A 20,803-nucleotide genomic window follows, 5' to 3' on the forward strand; every position below is an offset into this window, starting at 1 on the left:
GCCCGCTTTCTATAAATAGAGATGTACAACGATTATCACTGGAATTAATTCAAGGAAATTCAAAAGAAGATGAGTAATGAATGAGGCTGACATTTATTGGTTATAATTTGAAAGGAGATAAAGATCTCCTTGCTTGCCTTTCGAGGAATCTAGCCCAATGAACCCTAGGGAGAGTACAGACTCAAGAGAACTACTCTCTTGTTGGCCTCAGAGGAGGAGAGCTGTCTGCAACTACCACAATGAGATGAGTAGTGGAGGTGGCCACAACAGATTTAGCAGGAAAAGGAGCAGGGGGTTAGTTATTGCTCTACACCACATACCCTGGCCTGCTTTAGGACTGCTTCAGAGTATTTGTCCTCACCTCCACTCTCCATCCCCAGCACAGGGATAATGTTAGTAAGAGCTTGAAGTCAGATATTGTCCCTTCCAAATTCAGAGATGGCTGCTGGGGTGGGAGGAGGGGAGGAAATTGCAGTTACAACCCCTCTATCATTAGGAGAAACAAATGTGGGGTGGGAGAGGCTATCACCCTGCCTAGCAGCCAGAATACATGGATGTGGAGGTGCAATTCACTTCAGCTGTGTCTACACTAGCAGGTTATTTTGAAATAACTGCCAAAATAACTATTTCAAAAAAACTTATTCCTCTTCACAAGCAGGAGTTATTATTTCAAAATAACAGGCTTGGTAGGGTGGACGCTCACCTTGTTATTTCAAAATAACTCCCCACTGTAGACATGCCCTAAAGCATGGCACTTTGCCTGCTCCCCGCCTCCCCCCATGAGAGGTGACAGTTTCCAATTGCTTCCATAGACACCCAAGCAAAGAGATGCCTTGAGGCCTGTAAAAGCAACTGGAGATAAAGTAGAGATAAACTTGGGCTGCTGACATAAAGTGGAGGGAGGATGAGAGGAAATGGACATTGCTCTCAGTGACCACAGCTGTCCTTAGGTGAGGAATGTCCATGCAAACACTGGAGAGGGAAAGCAGAACAGAGAAAAAGTAGGCATATGCAAAAAAAAGGACCACATGACAGGGAAGTATGTGCACAAGTAGGGGGAGGAGGACTAAGCATCTGGGATGCATATGCAAGGGAGCAGGGGGAGAGCAAGGGACAGAGAAGATGGAAAGATGAGATGAAATGAAGAACAGAAGGAGACAGTGTGATTTAACTTCATTCAGAAAGGACAAAATCCTTGGTGCACTAAAGGAAGCTAAAAATGCAACATTTTCTTAATGTTGTTTTTCCATGCAAGCAATCACTGTAGGTTGCTACATGTCTGAAGCATGACCACAGATGGGAAGGGAAGTGGCTGGTGTGACAGCAAATGGAAGGGAAATCTCCATGATGCCAATGCTCTGTTAAGGTGTGGGCCATACTAAGAGCAAGTCCAATAAACCTTGAAGTAGGAGGACAAGAGATGGGTTGTGTAAGGCAACCCAAACAGGTGAGAAACACCTTAAGGTTCCACAAATGATCTAGAATGGAGAGTAAAATCCTTTGGCTATTTATAGCACCTTCCATTTTAAGGGTCTCAAAATATTTTACAAATGTTAACTAAACTAGTCGCAACACCGCAGCTGGGGCGAGCCACAGGAAGGACTCTCTCAGAGACAGATACTGAGATGCAAAATACCTGACTTCGGCTCAAGTCAAACAGCAGGATACTGGCAGAACTGAGACTCGAGCCCATTTCTACTGATGCTCATTTCTGGGCATTAAGCACTAAGCTCTACAGTGATGAGCACAGGCCTGCAGGAGTTCTGAGAGCATATAGGCTCTCTCAGGGTTCTCAGGAGGACTCCTGCGGTAACATATGAAATGAATGTGCAGGATTGGAGTTCGGACCGTAGTTGAAGGGGATTAAATGTTGGGTTTCTTTAAATTTGATCCCATAATACTCCACAGTTTCCCAACCCTTCTTCACAGTAAAACCCCACTCCATACCAACAGAGATGACACAGCACCCTCCACAGGCCTTCCTTATTGTGACACTATCCTGTGCTGAGTCATGGGCCACAGCAGCTACATTAGAATATGCACCCTGGGACTTCACTGCTCGGAAGTGCCAGAGTGTGCACTGTCTGCCAAATCCCCCGAGGAGGATACATAATCTCACTGAAAAGGGAAGAACCAGGCAACACATTCCCAGGTATCCCTGAGCACAGAGCACGGAATAAACAAGCTCTAACACAGAGATGGTGGCAGCACAGAGGCAGCAGCAGCTTGGGCCTGTGACCAGATCCATTATCCATTCTGAAATCCAGGTAAGGTGCAGATAAAGCCTGGAGGGATTTGAGAGAAGCATGAGGTTCATAAGGTGCAGGAAGTCACTGGGCTGAGGGGACAGTGACAGAGTTAAAGAGGGATACAATGGGGAAGAAAGCACGACTGTTGCTCAAGTTATGCACACCCAGCCAGCATGAAGCAGGCTGAAGCCTAAGGTTACATGCACCCTTTGGCTACGTCTACACTGGCATGAATTTCCGGAACTGCTTAAAACGGAATACTATTCCGTTTTCAGTTTTTCCGGAAAACGAGCATCTACATTGGCAGGCTGCTTTTCCGGAAAAGCCCTTTTCCGGAAAAGCGTCTGTGGCCAATGTAGACGCGCTTTTCCGGAAAAGAGCCCCGGTCGCCATTTTTGCAATCGGGGCTTTTTTCCGGAAAAGACTACTGGGCTGTCTACACTGGCCCTTTTCCAGAACAGTGTTCCGGAATAAGGACTTATGCCCGAGCGGGAGCAGAATAGTTTTTCCGGAATAGCAGCTGATTTTGTACAGTAGAGCATCGTTGCTTTTCCGGAAATTCAAGGGCTAGTGTAGACAGCTCGCAGCTTATTCCGGAAAAGTGGCTGATTTTCCGGAATAAGTGGCCCAGTGTAGACACAGCCTTTAAGTTTGGGTCCAGTGTAACCATCAGTTTACACACCATTTCAGCATGGGGAAGGCAGCGTCCTCAGGCTCTGCAGGGCCTCAGCTTGAAACCCACTCAGCCCTTAGATAAGACACTCGGTCAGCCTGGGTTGGCAGAGCCTTCAGGTTACATACAACCTCAGAATGTCCCAGCCTGCAGGTTAAACACACCATTCCAGGCTGGGACAGCCAGAGCCTATAGGTTGCAGCTGTGGCCAGCTGGGAATCCCCTCTCTATAGGGGGAATGTGTGATGTAGTGGCATGGCCAAAAGAAAGTCAGTCAAACTAAACTATGGAGTCATTTCAACCATGCTATTTCCAGGTCCGGGAATGGCCCAATGAATCCATTGGCAGGATGCACTTAGAGCAGCCCTGAGGTTATTCTCATAAGATGGAATTTAACATGCCTCCTTTAGCACAGCTCAGCTAAAACCGCCATGTCAGCATGGAAGCCCCAAGTTTTATACAGCATGTTCTGCAGACCCGCATTTGGTTGAAAACATGCTGTCAGCATGAGACAGGCAGCCATCCAGGTGTAACCGCACACATGACAGCTTATCAGGGCGACACAAGTGTTGCCCTCGGTTAAGTCACACCTCATCATAGGAGATAGTGGAGCCCTGTGGTTACAGGGCCTGCCTCCGCATGGGACAGATGCGACCATCAGGTTTTAAGGCTCTCAAATTATTCCAACCCTCTCAGCATGAGACAGAAAGCCCTCGGTTGTATACACCCTCTCAATGAGACACTAGGAGTCTTCAGGCTATACACATCCTCTCAACGTCAGGCGACAGGGCTCTTATAGCCATCTATGAATATAGTTTGCAGGTGCTAATAGGAGGTCTTTTTCATCCGGTTGTGGGCTGGCTAAATGTTCTTTCCTCTATTATGGCCTCCATGCACTTGTCAGTGGTGACAGGAAACTTAGATTGGCAGTTAGATTGGTATCTCTCCCACTAAGCATTATGAGTGTATTTTCCCCTTGGGAAAATAACTGCCTGCAATTAATTCCCCAAGGAAGCTCACACGTGCCATCCAGAGTGCTTATATTACATGATTTAGGAGAAATCAATTTATCTAAGAGTAAAGAGCCCACTGAAGGCAGCATAGGATGAGGTAGGGAAGAGTGGGATGGGTATTTCTGCAGAGACTTTCATTTTAAAAGAAATCCCCAACAGCCACAGACATTATCCAAGGAAGGAAAATCAGAGCTGGGAGAACTTTAAGCAACTAATAATTTCACATGCAGAAATCAGTTACCAAAAGAAACAAGAGCCAGACCTTTAGCTAGTATAAATCGGCATCTCTTCGTTACAGCCAGCAGCTCTACAAGTTACATCAACTGGCAGCCTGCCTGAAAAGCCCTTTTAAGCAGGAAAAATGCTTCTCTCTTTCTGTGCTGGCATTTAAAGGTACAAACGTGTCTTTCAAGTTTTGCAGCATCTGCATCATGCGGCATAATTAAGTTATTCTAAATGAGGTCTGAGACATTTTAATATCCTGAAGCCATAAAATCTCAGGTTGATGTTCATTCCTCTCTCTCTGTCTTTTCCCCTCTCCCACTTCACTTCTCTGGTTCCCAGCATGACAGACAACCATGCTGGTTGGCTACAATTGCTGAAACAGTTCCCTAATGCTTGCTTCCTCTCCAGTTGTATTAAACTGCATCTTTATAGATACAATCCTGTTTATTCATGCTGCTCATGTGGAAGAGGAAAGAAATGCAGACTCTCTTCCTCCTCCCCCTCCTCCTTCTGCCTTTCATTTCATGGGTGTGGCAGGGTTCAAACCTTTGCAGTCTCCCTCAGGCACAAGTGTGAGGAACGGAGGACTGTACTGGAGGGAAAGCTATAAAACATGTCTGGCAATGAATGAAAATCATTTCACCCACAAGTGAGAAACCAGCTTCTGAGTTATCATTGAATCACTCTTGCAATCTAGTAGTGAGCACTTGCCCTGGTAATAGCTATTCATTCTAATGTAGGTATATGGAATACTCTTCTATTGATCTATCTATGCATGCTATGCTAACAAAAGCTCCAGCAAATAGCACAGTATGATTCCAAATAGTATTAAATAAACTTTAAGGCATACTTGCAAGGTTCTTCAGCCCAGCCTCTCATTTTGCATCAGTTTAGCTCAAACATGTTGTGGGTATAAATTCACAGGTGCAATCATTTGGTGCAGATGAAAGAATTTACACATTAAGATTTCTCATTTGCAGGTGCAGCCAGTCAGCTACTTAGTGCTTTATGCTGCCATTTCCAGCCACAAATATATATGTACATGTGCACACACTTTCTCTACCGGTGTGTATGTACATATACACACTTACTCCTGTAATTTTTTATATATTTAAAGAAATTTCTCTGAATGTGTATTTCTAATTTCAGCACATTGCTCTTTTACAATCAGAAAGGCAGGGTGATGGGAGCTTTCCCAGAAAAATGCCCTGAGAGAGGAAAGCTATCTTTATTTGGGAAGGAAACTCTTGTTTCCTTATGAAGAACTGATCTGATGCCTTTCCATTTGTGAAAGGTTGAGGTGGGAGAGAAAAAAGCAGGCTTAAAACCCAGAGGCTTGGGGTTTTTTTAGCTCCAAATTAAAGCTTCTTGCAGTGTATCATCACTTCTGCTCTCTGAAGTTTTTCATAGTCAATGTAGCAATTTTTGTGTGTGAATATATATGAATGCATGTATGGGTGTAGGCGTATGAATGGGTGTGTCTGGCTGAGTGAATGTGTGCAGTTGTGCTGAGGCTGGATGTATGTGTGAAGGCAGGGAGGGGAATGAAGGGGTGTGTCTGGGTAGGTAACTGATCTAGGAATCTGTATATGATCATTTATAAATATGATGTAGCAATAATAAAATGGTCAGGAATGATATATATAGATTAAAAGAATGGGTAGAACTGGCTATTAAACAATGTGTGTTAAAAGCCCAGCCTATTAAAGTATGGTGAAAAATACCCTGTGTGGGTCTTTCCAGCCTATTGCCTCAAAAAAAAAAAAAAAAAAAAAAAAAAAAACCCCAACAACCAACCAACCAGACTGCTATTATATTTTAAAATTTGCTGTGCTTCTCCACCCACTGCTCTGTCATTCTGCCTTCCTTCTCCTCTCTTTTCATCCCACATTGGCCAACTAAATGTGCTCTGCTGGCTGATTGCAATGTGTTCACTATCCCATCCTTTTCCAGGTTTTAATAACTGTATCATTAATTGTAGAGCATCTGAAACTTGCATAGGGAAAAATATAAAATGCTGGGTCTCTTTCTATCCCATTCACCTGCCCCATCCTATTATTCTACAATATGAATCCTGGGCTTGGGAACACCCACGAGGTGCACAAATGCACCTTTACTTTGATTTTAATTAAATACTACAGTATTCTAAAGTAATTGTCCAAATCTCTACAGCTTCCAGCTGTGGGTTGGGCTGTCACTAAAGAATATTGCAGTAATATACACTGTAAGGCACCTAGAATGCAGGTCCACTTGCGGCTCTGTAGTTACACGACTGAGATGAGATTTGCCCTTAAAGCTGGAATCCCACCCCTTTGATATTATCCATATAAATAAAGTTCTCATAATACCTTTTAAATGCACCAAGGTACAAATCTGAAGTCAAAGGAGTTAAACCAAGGTAACTGAGAGATTTTGGCTTTCAAGTGAACAGTTTGAAATGGAAAGGGCATGGCTGAGGGGGAAATGAGCTAACTAGCTTTTCTAATTCATTATTATTTTGGGCTTGTCATTTTTTATAGTTAAAAATTAGCCGTATCCTAGCCATTCTTGCGACCCTCTACAAGGAATGCTAGGAGGTACCAGTAGAGAGAACAAACTGGTTTCCAACAGGTTCATACTGTCTCTCGCATCCCATCGGAGCTCAGAGCTAATAGAGGCGTGGTCCTCTGTCTCTTTACCAGCTGGTGCACAGTTGTCTAACTGGTCGTACTATGAAAGGGATTGTAAAGAGGGCTGGGTTTTTTTCTGCTGACTTCATGGCCAATTAGTTTTGCTATTAATTAATTGCACTTGATATTATTAAAACAAAGAAAAGCAAAGAAAGAAATTACCAATTGTATTTTTGCTCACACTATTTTAACCACACTGAAAAGAAAAAAATGCATCTGTCCCCCTTGCCATCTCAAAGCACATGCCCAGATAACAGCTTTCATCTGTCAGAGCAAAGAGCAATAGAGAGCCAGCATCCTGATCATGGATCAGGGTTCACCAAGAATCTTTTTATATTTATTTATTTTGGCATAAAATGAAGAATTGCTTCCCCCATCTTTGAGGTAGAACCACCTCTCATCACATTTCCCTCCTCCCCCTTCCACATCCACACCCTCAGAATCAGAGACAGAAAACCCTATGCAATGCATCTGCCCACAGTTTAAAAAAAGGGAGGGGGATCCTTGTTTTTCCCCAAACATGAAGATAGGCCACCCTCTCCCCACATCACCAGCTGCAGAAAGACAAACAGGCATCAGGAAGGGTGTGAAAAGAACCTTCAGTTGCAAGATGCTAAAGAATTGCAAAGAAGACATCTGCTTAGATGCAGTTAAAAATTCCTCCCCCCGCCCCTTATACACACACACACACCCCCCAACAGCCTGAGAATCTCTCCACAGAAAGAAATATAAAATTTTCAGATCTACCTGTTTTGTTCTTCTCATACAGCACAGCATGATTGTATTGTCCCCTTCCTTCCTTCTTCTTCCTTCCTTCTCCTCTCTTCTTTTTCCTCCTCTCTCTCTTATCTCTCCCCCCCACCCTCTCCACTCCCTCCCTCCCTTTCTCTCTCACTCACACACACACATACACACACATATACACACACACACACACACACCAGGGCAGTTAGCTGCAACTGTAAGGTCCACAGCTATTGCTCATCACACATGCACACTCTGGCTGTCTCTCTCTTTCTCTCCCCCTCCCTGCCTTCCTCTCTCTCTGTATCTTTCCCAGAATTGTTCACTAGCTCTCAATGACTAGTCACCTCCCCACCCCACCCCCCACTACAATCCAGGCAGCCACCCCCTCCCAGTCCCCTGCCAGACTCATGAATATTTAAACATCTCCAATCTGGACCCAATTACCCAACGACTTTCCCACTGTACTGAGACAAGCAGGAAAGGGAACATTACAGATTGCTGAGGGGGTGGGGTGAGGTGTGTCTGCGGGGGCTTGGGAATGGGGAGTGGATGAGGGCTTACATTTTTCTGACACTCTTTTCCCATTCACACGGGAGTAGTTAAGCAGAGAGCACAGGGCCCCAGCCAAGGAAGGATTTGTGTGTTAAGAAAGCTAGTGGAGTTATTTCCACAGCATTTCCTGCACGGATGACAAGCTGTAGGTGGGAGCTGTGGTACCTGGAGAATAACAATATATGTTCAAATGTCTGTGGATCGTCTCCCCTCCCCCTCACATGCACACTCTAAAAAAGATAGGCACTTCCACATATGAGCAGATATGCACCTATACCTGCATACATGCCCCAAATGGAAAGGTCCTATGAACTGTAATGGAACATAACTTTTCTGTAGGTTTCTGTGGAACTAAATAGAAAATTAAATTCCTGTCATATACTTAGAGAGGACGGTTTTAGAAGCCACCTATAGAAAGGATGGTGTTCTCTATTGTCTTTCTCTATTGATTTTTAAAATCATTTCTATAGAATCACATTGATTGTTTTTTTTTAATTAATGTCTATACAACTTCCCAATAAGGACACAGGCACAATCACAAATTCACAAACAATAATATACACACAAATGCACCCAAATATAAACCTATCAGATGTTATAACATTGTGCTTTCTCTGAATTTATAGCAAACTGACAATGTCTGATAATATAGAAAAGATAATCTAGGCAATGTATGGAATTCTGCCAAAATATGACAGTGATGAACACGCTAGAAAAGAAAAGATAGATATAATCTTACTAACAAAATTTGGATTAACCCTCTTATTTACTAAGAGACAAACTCCAATCTCTGTTACACCAGTGTAAATCAGGCAGTAACATCACTGAAGTCTGCTTCTGAGCTACTATACTGTTCCGATTCGGATTTGTTGTAAACCATTTTAAAAGCAGAACGTAGCCCCCAAAATTATTAAGGCCTTTGCTTTTTAAATATATGTAAGATGTGGTTACTGGAATATCCTCAGAGCACATTCCCTCATAGTCATTTCAGTTGCTATGACATCACTGTAGTTCCCAGTAGGGCTTTATTGGAAAAAGGAAAGTAAATAGAAAGATTTTGTTTGAAAGCCTATCTGTCTATGTCAGTGTATGTCATTTAGGGGAACTTCCTCGCATGGTACAACTGGAGCAGTGTTAGGTTTGATTTGTGTTCTGGACATATAGCATCATAATGAAATTCACAGACAATACTTTACTGAAAAGAGTTGCAAATACTACCTGACACAGAGGAACAATACATATAGACCAAGGCTGTGTCTACACTGGCATCCCTTTGGAATAGGCAAGTCCGCGGGGGATTTAAATATCCCCTGCGGTATTTGCATTAACATGGCTGCCGCTTTTTTCCGGCTTGGAGATAAGCCGGAGAAAAGCGCCAGTCTAGACGCTTTTCTGGAGGATCTCTTATTCCTACTTGAGAGTAGGAACCCTACTTTAAAAGTGTTTAGGTGCCTAATTCCTCTTGGGGGTTTAAATGACTTTAAAAATCTGGTCTCATTGAAAGTCAAAAGGACTTGGGTTCTAAGTCTCTTAGGCACATCTGAACATTATCATCTTTAGGCACATAGGAACCAAAGTTTCTAGGCTCTCTAGAGGAGTGACTGGATTAAATTTAAGGCCTCTGAGGTACCAAATGTCAGCCTAGATGATCTAATGGTCCCTTCTGGCCATACACTTTATCAATCTTTTCTGATAAAATGAAGCGAGTTTACAAAGAGGAACAAAAATTGGGGGGAGGGACTGGTAGGTTGGGGTGAGTGATGAAGAAAAATGTAAAAAGCTAAATCTGTGAAGTTTGACCAAATGACAGGTAAGGGGATGGAAGAGCATGACAAAAACACAAGGCCCAAAGACAGAGAAAAATTATTCAATGTGACACCTAACTCTTTCTTTAGTGTGTGTCTCATGTTCACCTCTAAGTGGTCCAGAAAGTACATGACTATTGCATCTAATACCTACTAGAATTACTCCTTTAATTCAGGTGGAAAAGCTCCATGCTTTTAAGGGCCCAGGTTCAGACCCCAGCGATGATATATTGGTGGTTTTCACATGATACTCTGAGGCCTGGTCTACAGTAGGACTTTAAATCGCCCCATACAGTTGAATTTCTAAGTGACGCATCCACACTACCAATCCTGTTGTACTGCCCTTAGAGGTCTCTGATGTCAATTTCTGTACACCTGTTTTTCACCAGGAGTAAAGCTATTCCCGACCTTGCATAGTCGAAGTAACACTAGTATAGGTACAGTGTTGCTGGAAATTCAGTACTATTGGCCTCCAGGAGGCCTCCTGCAGCTGTCCCTTCTGACCATTCTGGCCACAACTTCCATCTCTACTGCTCTCTTGCTGAGCTCAAAAAAGCCCTGGGAACAGTAAAATGGCCTGTCCCACATGGCCAGCATTGCAAGTGAGCAGCACATCATGACAAATGAGGAGATGAGTTCCAACATTCTGTTGGACACTCTGACAGCTGTGAGCGCTTCTGCTTCATTGGCCTCCACTTCCCAGGGGTGCAGAAGAGCACCAGCCTGGAGCACCCAGGAAATCTTGAACCTCATCAAGGTTTGGGGAGATGAAGCCCTCCTGCACAAGCTCAGGATCAGCAAGCAGAATGCCGACACCTATGGCAGGATTGCAACCTGTCTAGCAGTGAAAGGCTATTCCAGGGATGCCCAGCAGTGCAGGGTAAAAATTAAGGAGCACAGGCAGTCATATCAGAAAATGAAGAAGGAGAGCAGACGTTGTGTGGTAACACCACACACCAGCTGCTATTATGACCAGCTGGATGCCACACTTGGTGTGTGTGTGGGGGGGGGGAACAGCTCCCCCTGCATGGTCATCGAGTCCAGACAAGACACACCTGGTATCAGCCTGCAGGAGAGCAGGGTGTCGGAGGGGTCAGAGAAGGAGGAGACAAGTCAGAGCCGACGCCTGAGAGCCAGGAACTCGTCATGATGGTGAAGACAGTCTCCCCACCCAAGACATCTCCCAGCCCATCAACAACCCGAGTGAAGGCACTTCTCATGAGTTCAAAACATTTTCCTAACTACAAATATGTTCAGACAATGGGGAGTGTGGTGCAGCTTAGGGATGTAAGAAAGTAGTTGATTAGTCAACTACTAATCAAGTCGACTACTCACATGTCCCCCTTTCCACTGCCGCTTCTATATCAGAGGCAACCAATGGGGCGGGGTAGGGGACAAAGCAAGAGCAGGTACTGGAGGGACCCGGCTTAAAAACCAGTTCACCACTCGAAACCATCTCCACAGTGGGGGTGGCAGGGGAGGCAGAGGCAAAACAGGTCCCAAATGAAAGCCAATGACACGCTGACCATAACAATCATTCTGAAATGTATGTAAGGGTGCTATGTATGGGGTATCTGTGCATCTGTACCAGAAAGTTATGCTCCTAAATATATAAAGTTAAAAGCAGGTCACTAAAAGAAAGTGACATGCTGTAGACTAGATGCACCAGACTAGGGATAGGAGATGTTTCTGTCTTTCTGCATCAGGATGTAAATTAAGTACTGTACGTTAACACAATAGATGCCTATTTATATACCAAGTCAAATGTGAACAAAGTGATGTGAAATCAATAGGAAAGGAGCACGCAGGAAAAAAAAAGCCACAGGGGCTTGTGCTGTCTCTGAGTAAAGGTAATTCACTTTGGGGATATTTCTAGAAAGAAAATAAAATACCCTTGCACCCTGTTCCGAGGCAGTAAACATATAGTACATTCATATTAATGAAAGCCAGATCTCAGCCAACTTGAGATGAAAATGCTGAAGAGAACTTTGAGTGAGACAAAATTTCTTTAGACAGGAAGTTAACCTGTTAAGTTTACTCTCTAGAAGGCATGTTATTTGATTTTGTCTCATATGTAACCATTTGTTTCCAATATTCTTACTTGTTCCTGGGTTCAATATAAATATACCTTAGTGCTGTGATGTTACCATAGTGCTGGTCCTAAGCAGAATCTTATAAGCTAGTGTATACTGTTCCTTTGGGAAAAGCTGACCTGGTAATTCTCTGAGGCTATGTATACCCTACCAGATTATTTTGAAATAAGCTTATTTCAAAGTATTAACTCCCAAAATAACTATTTTGAAATAAGCTTATTCATCTTCACAAGCAGGGGTTATTATTTCGAAAGAACAGGCTTGATATTTTGAAATAACAAGGTGAGCATCCACACTAAGAAGAGTTATTTCTAAAGAACTCGCCAATGTAGACATGCCCTGAGCATCCAGTGGATCACAAGCTTGGAGGTTGATGCGTGCCTATTACCAACTATACAGAAAGCAAGCTTCAGTTGGTCTGTAAAGGATAAACTCTCCCTTCTCCCCTATTTATTTTGGGTCTGCACATCCTAAACTCAAAACTCCTGTCATCTGAAGAAGTGGGCCAAATAAATAGTCTACATGTAGTCTACATTTTTTGTTAGTCTATAAAGTGCTACCAGACCATTTGTTGTTTTTTAAGTTTATACAGAAAGCATGAGACGTGCAGATACAGGCAGTCCCCGAGTTACACGGATCCGACTTATGTCGGATCCGCACTTACGAACGGGGCTTTCTCGCCCCGGAGCTCGCGGGCAGCGGGACCGCCCAGAGCGCAGCGGTCCCGCCACCTCGACCTCCGGGGCGAGAAAAGCTGCTCCGGGTGCCCCTGGTCTGCTGGGGACCGTCTTCAGCAGACCAGGGACACCTGGAGCAAAGCCGGGGAGGCGGAGGGGTCCCGCACCTCTGAGGCTTTGCTCTGGCAAAGCCGGGGAGGCGCGGGACTCTGCCGCCGCTGCGGCTTTGCTCCCCGTGTCCCTGGTCTGCTGGGGGGGGGGGGGGGGCGCAGCTGGTGGCCCCCAGCAGACCAGGCTTTGGTTGTGGACCCTGGGGTAGAGCAGCTGGGGTGCTGCCGGGTTGGTCCTGCAGGGACCTACCGGGCAGCCCAGCTGTTCTGTCCCAGGCTCGAGATTCAGCCGCTGTTGAAACTGATCAGTGGCTGATTCCAGGAAGCTGAGGGCAGAGCAATTCTGCCTCCAGCTTCCTGTAGTCAGCCCCTGGTCAGTTTCAGCAGCAGCGGCTGAATCTGGAGCCAGTTCCGACTTACATACAAATTCAACTTAAGAACAAACCTATAGTCCCTATCTTGTACGTAACCCGGGGACTGCCTGTACTTTATGGCAGAGACTGGTAGATTCAGGGAGCTCACCCACAGGAAGCACAGAAAAGTCTGCCTCATGCTAAGGGCAGGTAGTGGTGAGATGCCCTCAGTATAGTACTGAGTATAGTTGGGAACTATAAAACCAATTTAGTTAAACCAGTGCAAATCCTGTGTAATGTAAACCACTTCATTTCAATGGAAGAGTGACTTATTGCCGTTTAGATTTAATTTATTCCTGATTCATTTAAAATAAACTAAAATAATCCTGGTTTATACTGGAAACAAAAGACATAAAAAGTGTCCTTGTAAGGTTTTGCACCAGTTTATAGCTGGGTTTGTCTACACAGCAGCCAGAAGTTACATGCACTGGGAGACAAACCCTAAATGGCTTTAAATCCCATCTTTCAATAAACCAGTATATCTCAAAGTGGTCCACAAAACCACTTTGAGAAACCTATTAACTGGCCATGCCTGTTTCTTTGAAATTTAATGTTGATAAATACAAAGTAATGCACATTGGAAAAAATAATCGCAACTATATATACAATATAATGGGGCCTAATTTAGCTATAACTACTCAAGAGAGGGATCTTGGAGTCATTGTGGATACTTCTCTGAAAACATCCACTCAATGTGCCACAGCAATCAAAAAAGCAAATAGAATGTTAGGAATCACTAAAAAAGGGATAGAGAATAAGACAGAGAATATCTTATTACTGCTATATAAAACCATGGTATGCCCACATCTTGAATTATGCATACAGATGTGGTCACTTTATCTCAAAAACGATATATTGGCATTGGAAAAGGTTCAGAAAAAGGCAACAAAAAGGATTAGGGATTTGAAACGGGTCCCATATGAAGAGAGATTTTAAAAACTGGGACTATTCAGCTTACAAAACAGAAGTTTAAAGTGGGATATTATAGAGGACTATAAAATCATGACTGGCGTGGAAAAAGTGAGCAAGGAGAAGTTATTTACTTGCTCCCAAAACATAAGAACTAGGGGTGATCAAATGTAATTAATAGGTAGTAGGTTTAAAACAAACAAAAGGAAGTTTTTCTTCACATAGTGCACAGTCAGCCTGTGGAACTCCTTGAGAGAGGATGTTGTGAAGACCAGGACTTTAACAGGGTTCAAGAAAGAACTAGATAAATTCATGGAGGTTAGGACCATCAATGGCTATTAGCCAGGATGGGTAGGAATGGTGTCCCTAGCCTCTGTTAGAGGTTGGAAATGGGTGACAGGAGAGGGATCACTTGATGATTCCCTGTTCTGTTCAATCCCTCTGGGGTATCTGGCATTGGCCACTGCTTGAAGACAGAATACTGGGCTAGATGGATCTTTGTTATGACTCAGTATGTCCGTTCTTATGTTCAATTACTGGTGCTGCAGCCACGGAATCTCGTGGTTCCTATTGGCTCCATTTCTCCGTCTGCAGCCAAGGGGAGCCACAAGAAGCTGCAGCCTGGCCCACACCTCTTCCTGTGGCTCTCCTTGGCTGCAAACGGCAAAATGGGCACCGGTAAGTAAACAAACCAGCGCAGCCAGTTAACGGGTTTCTCAAAGTGGTTTCTCAGACCACTTTAAGAAACGCTGCAATAAACCAGGGAATCACACCTTTCAATAATTCAGGGAACATACTCATGTAAGCAAGGGATTTAAAGGCTGATTGGCAGACTGCTATAACTCACCCGTACCATTACTGAAGGGTTAGCTGCTTATACTCAGCAACTCATAATATACACCTGTTGCCATTACATTATTCTAGGTAATTTTTGCAGGTGTTTTACATTTGCTCACTATCATTTTTCTCTTTTTCTGAGCCCTGTAGTGGTTGATTCTTGGTAACTAAATAATTAGCACCTGCTGCCAGGGACATCCAGCCTGGCAAGAAAAGGTCCCAATAATATTTTTTTTTTAAATTCTCAAAAACATTCCTGTAACATCTGCGGCTTGCATGTGTGGCACAGAATATATGTCAGTGGGTGTGGGAGACAGATTTTAGCACTCATAGGGATTGACCTACGTAACTTACAACTCATTATTTATTATTATTCTGCCTCAGCCTTCTCAACAATGCAAATGTTTCCTACAATCAAATTTCAGCTTGGTGTAATGCTTAGAAGCCATAATCTGTCAGTAAAATTAAAATCTTGTCTGTTTGTCTATTGTGAATTTAAATGCCATAACAGAAATTGGACCACAGATGTCACGTTCACTATTATTATCAATGTAGCTAGTTAGTGCAGTTGGGTGCAAGCATTTGATATGGGTTCCTGCTTCAAGGACCTCATGATCTATGGCCTTTATCCTGCAATTTTGCAGATTGATCCCTGTGTCTGTGCGGAGCTCCACTGAAGCAGTGGATCAGAGTTTGAGTTCTGGCAAAGCTTTAACACAGTCCTGTGCTCGTACAGCCTTTCCGTAGGCCTCCCTCCCTTTCCCTACTCCTGAAATGGTGTTGAGATTTGCTAACTAAACAGTTCATACAATGAACACTCCAATGTTTTTAACAGTGTTAAATGTATCTTAACAAGTGTTATGACCATCCAGTGAATCCAGAGGAGTGAGGCAGAATGTGGGTTGCATTGGGTTGCAGTAATGGGGTGTGATGGCAGCAGCAGCCTTTGAAATGCATCAAGCTATAGGTATGTAAGTTGTTGCTTTTGAGGGCTAGCAGGACCTTCACAAACAGAGAAATCTTGAATGTTTGCATGAGCCAAATCCATATCTCCAGCAGAATTAGGGGTTAGGGATTTTTATAAACTCTCTTGGGGTATGTCTACACTACCCCGCTAGTTCGAACTAGCGGGGTAATGTATGCATACCGCACTTGCTAATGAAGCCCGGGATTTGAATTTCCCGGGCTTCATTAGCATAAGCGGGGAGCCGCCATTTTTAAATCCCCGCTGCTTCGAACCCCGTGTAGCGCGGCTACACGGGGCTCGAACTAGGTAGTTCGGACTAGGGTCCTATTCCGAACTACCGGTACTCCTCGTGAAACGAGGTGTACCGGTAGTTCGGAATAGGCACCCTAGTCCGAACTACCTAGTTCGAGCCCCGTGTAGCCGCGCTACACGGGGTTCGAAGCAGCGGGGATTTAAAAATGGCGGCTCCCCGCTTATGCTAATGAAGCCCGGGAAATTCAAATCCCGGGCTTCATTAGCAAGTGCGGTATGCATACATTACCCTCCTAGTTCGAACTAGGAGGGTAGTGTAGACATACCCTTGTTGTGGAGAACAGGTGTCCTGCCTCTGTCCTATTTTACGTTAGATGAGAGTGGAAGCCCCATGTTCACCAAATATGGCATGTATTTTCCATTAACTTTACTGATAGTTGGGATTTCTTCTTGGAAAAAGGGGAAACTCTGCCCCTCCCACTCCCCCAAATCCTCAAACTTCCTGTCATAGTTTTAGAATACCCAGGGTCCTTCAGATTTGGGCACAGTGGTGGAGAATCAAATAAAGGGTGGGATGAACTATCCAGTTCACGAAGAGTTGCTCAGGCCAAGGTCCAGGCTCAGATCTGAAGATGGCCAATGGCCTGGGCTTGGACTTGATACAGCTAACAGCTTATGCAATTTCTTTTGTTTTTTCTTGATTGAATCACAATAGGAAGCAGAAAGTAGGCTCATTCTCGCTTTCAATCCAGCCCTGACACAGAACTGTATGGGATGTGAAGAAAGGGACTGAAATCCCTTGAAACATGAATGGTTCTTGATTTGGCCTATGAACATTGTATTCAATCTGAAAATTCATAGGAAAGGTTTCCTGGGAACCATAAACCTGCCCTTCCCCCTCTTTCCTCTCACCAACATGACCATGCCCTTGTATTTATAGGGGCATGACAGCACATGGCCCTGGAGATCCTACAATGTTCTTTCATGAAGCCGCTGCTATTCAGTGAATGTCACTATAGTGGTCAGAAATAACCCTGCAAGACAGATGGAATTTTAAATGACCAGGACAGTATATATGCATCTAAAATTACAGAAGCAGGGCCAGCTTAGACCCTGATCTATGGTTTATCTGTATCAAGTTTCTGGCTGATCAGTATTTGCCCTCTGGATAGTGCTTAATCCCACAATGTTTAATACCTGGAAGACTTGCTAGTTTCCAACGTCTTTGTGAAGACAATGGGGAGCAGGATTGGTTTCTGGGTGAGTCTTGGGGCAGGTTCTATTCCATTCAGGTTCCTTTACAGCCCACATCACAATAGTATTTGGGTACCAACCAGAACTGCCATAAGTGACAGATTTAACATCTCTCATGTATACATTGTAGCAAGACACTTGTGAGAAGCCAGCCCTGCTATAGTCCTACTAAGAACTTTTCTATCACCCTTCTATCTGTGCTGTCAACAAGTCCAGCATCCCCCATCCTCCTGCCCTTCAGCCCTCAGGCCTACTGCCCTCTGTCTAGGTGTTGAGGAAAAGCATAGCATGAGCTGTGGTCATGGAGGGAGAAAAAGTATGAAGAAGGCAGTGGGATACAGCAGGTAAGCGAGGCCCAGTATCAGAGAGGACAGGAAATTTTCTACCTACTCAGGTGGTGGTAGGAGGAATCTGGTGCTCAGCAAAAGAGGTTTGGGTGGGGGAACAGTCTTCCAGAGCTTGAGAGAGAGGAGGAGGAGGAGGAGGAGATTATGTATTTATCTCCTACAGCAGAGAGAATAAGTACAGTCAGGTCTTGGCCTTTTTATGTTTTCTGTGGTGTGTTCATCTCAGAGTGGGAGAGATGGACATTTATTTTAAAAAGCAGATTCTGTAAACCAAAATACACAGCGTGCACCTGTCCTGCCATCCTCTATCCATTGACTCTCATGAAAGGGAAGCACTGGTGAGAAAAGTGCCATCTTTGTATTATATTATATTGTATTGTTCAGTGAAAAATGATGAATTTGATAATCTGCTTACCTGATGTTGTGTGGTCATGCAATGAAAGATCCCATTATTGTGAATATGTGCAAAATGGCAGAGCTATAGCTGCTGTCAGATCCTGATTCTGCTTTCAGGGTGGTAGTTACTTGGATTTTGCATAGAATTTCCTTGAATTTTGTTTGATTTTTTTCTGTGAAAAAAGACAAAAGATATCTGTGTCATCATCAGATACATCTCAGGGATACCTATAACACAAAGCTAAGAAGGAAGTGCTCTTTTTATTCAATAGCAGTTCCAGCTAAGGCCAAAATCTTTAAATGAGATTAGCCTCCTATCTAGAGAGAAAAGGCTAAAAAGTGACCAGAGAAAACAAGAAGTTGTGATAAGACAATTCCAAGCCCAAAAAAGTCTCAGTTCTACAGAGCACCAGGTTCTTACAGCACTCCGAACAGATGCGTAGTTTGTAATAGCATGTGTTGACTAAAGTAGTATGGTGGCCTTTCTTGTTGAAGTATATGGCTACTGTTTAGAGTTTGTGAAAATAGCCATTCATTCAAGGAAGCACATATGTCTCTCTAAGATAGTTACACCATTAGCTTTAAAACTCTACATAGTGCTGCGCTGGTGACAAAAGAGGGTTGTTACAGTGTGGAGGGCAGGACACATCTTAGACTATCCGCTATTTAACAGTTATATAAATGTGCTGTGGGGAGCTGCGAAAGCACTTCTACCCTTTTCCAATGTCATTTCAAATAGTGCTATTATATTTGAATTTGGGATCTATTCCTGACTGCTTCTATGACCTTGCGCAACTTAATTTTTCTTCTTCCCCTTTCTGTGAAATGGGGATAATAATTTAGGTGGTAAGCTTGGTCATTTTGAAACCATATGAGGCAAAGACTATGTTTCTCATTAAGGGCTGAATACATTCCAGGTCTGAAGTTTCAAGGATGGGCTGTTATTCAATTATCTGAGCACCAAAGGGGAGGGGGGGGAAGCCCCTAAAATGCATTAGGAACAGAACACCTAGATGTTTTGTCCACATTCAAATAATTCAAAGATAGTTTGAACCATTTTTTTTTAAATTAAGCTTTCCAGGATAATTTGATTTTGGGCTCAGATAAAACACGAAGGAAATCCCTGCCAGAAAGGGAATTTTGAAGAAGGTTGTAAGTAACTGGAAAAAAAAAATCAGGATTTTGAATGTTATCACTATCTATCAATCACAATTATACTCAAGGATCTGTATACTTTGAGACAAACTGCACCTAAGTTCTATAGAAAACAGTTGGATGCTATGGGAATTTCAAATAAATGAAAAAAAATAGGCATTAAATAAGAAAATTTGAATAATATAATACATCCAATGACCTCCCTTACTGCTTTTGATATTGAATTCAACTGGTTTTACATTTTCCTCACATTTTCAGTTTTCAGCATGACACAGATTTTAATCTTTATCGGATATAATCATATCATAGAAATTGCCAGGAGTAAATCTAGAGGTTTTACTCCTTATGGTGATTTGGGGGGCAAGCTGAGTTTGTGCGTATTGGCTGGTTATTTTTGTTAAAATAATTGTCAGTGAAAATACTTAATGTTGCTAAGTAAAAGGTTGTTGTTATGTTTCAGCATTAACAACCCACCGAGATGCATGATACAATTCACATCTCTGTTATTACAGGTGTCTGCAGACTCAGAAAGAAGTCTACTGTGGTTTGCACTGTCACATTTTCCAGATTTCTTTTCTTTTCAATTAAGACTAGGACTTTGTGGTTGCTAGCATTCTGCACACCATGAACATGCAATAGTTTAATACAAAAGCACAAGTCCCCTGCCACCTGACCTGAAGGAGTATCTCCTTGAGCTGTAGCAATATTAGAGCTAAGGACACACTTTTGGCCAAGGTTGATTCCACCCAGTAGGATGCATCGGTACTTGCGCACGAGCTAGAAAGTTACAGGTTGATAATTCCTGATTAGAACATCAGAGCCCTACCCTATACTTTGGGCAAATGCAAGTTCTAGAGTCAAGCTCTCATTGCAGCCATTCAAGAAAATCTTCATGTTTCTCTGGCTGAGGCATGGCTCTAGCATCCCCATTGTTTTAAACAGAGGCATGCATTTAGTATAGGATAGCAGCAGCCTCTTATTTATTTCCTCATATTGACTTTACTGTTCTCTCCAATCTACAGGTGCCTTTTTAATTGCAAGCAAGCAGCAAAGAGGCATTGCAAACCAGGCAATTGGCAGGCAACAGAGCAGCCAGAAAAGCAATTGCATAAGGTTTATTACAACAGTCAGATAAGTGATTCATTGGACCCCTCCTTGCAAACCATGTATGATAAATATTAGTTTGAAATTATTCTTGTGGCATAAACTAGCTTGATGGCAATGGTGTCTGCATGTGTAATCTACTGTCTCTCCCTGAAGGAAGATTTTTTCCCCCTCCAACAGCATGGTGCTTGGTTTCAGCTCAATTTACAATCCTCAGCCCTGAGCTATTTCTACAGCCAAACATAGCCCTACTCTGGTATAACAGAATTAGCAAGATTTTCACTCGCTAGTACAGACCTGGCACACTGGCTTCTGCTTTTATAGTCTTGCAGGATAGAGAAGGGAGGTACAAAGAA

The 20,803-nt window shown here is 43.3% G+C and overlaps 1 protein-coding gene across 2 annotated transcripts in view; it reads right to left on the reverse strand.

Annotated features, from left to right (window-relative positions):
- Positions 1 to 18,357, reverse strand: part of GAP43 (growth associated protein 43) — an 87,345-nt gene extending 68,988 nt beyond the window's left edge. Inside the window, exon 1 of one of the 2 annotated variants that reach the window (XM_075906409.1) lies at positions 18,208 to 18,357. In XM_075906409.1, coding sequence (XP_075762524.1) covers positions 18,208 to 18,225 — 18 coding nt within the window. In that variant the 5' untranslated portion in view covers positions 18,226 to 18,357. Of the gene's footprint in view, positions 1 to 7,576; positions 7,904 to 18,207 lie in introns of those variants that run through there. The other variant, XM_006112240.4, reaches the window with a different exon arrangement.
- Positions 18,358 to 20,803: the final 2,446 nt, after the last annotated feature.

The sequence above is a fragment of the Pelodiscus sinensis genome, chromosome 1 (assembly GCF_049634645.1).
Source record: "Pelodiscus sinensis isolate JC-2024 chromosome 1, ASM4963464v1, whole genome shotgun sequence".
NCBI lineage: Eukaryota > Metazoa > Chordata > Testudines > Trionychidae > Pelodiscus > Pelodiscus sinensis.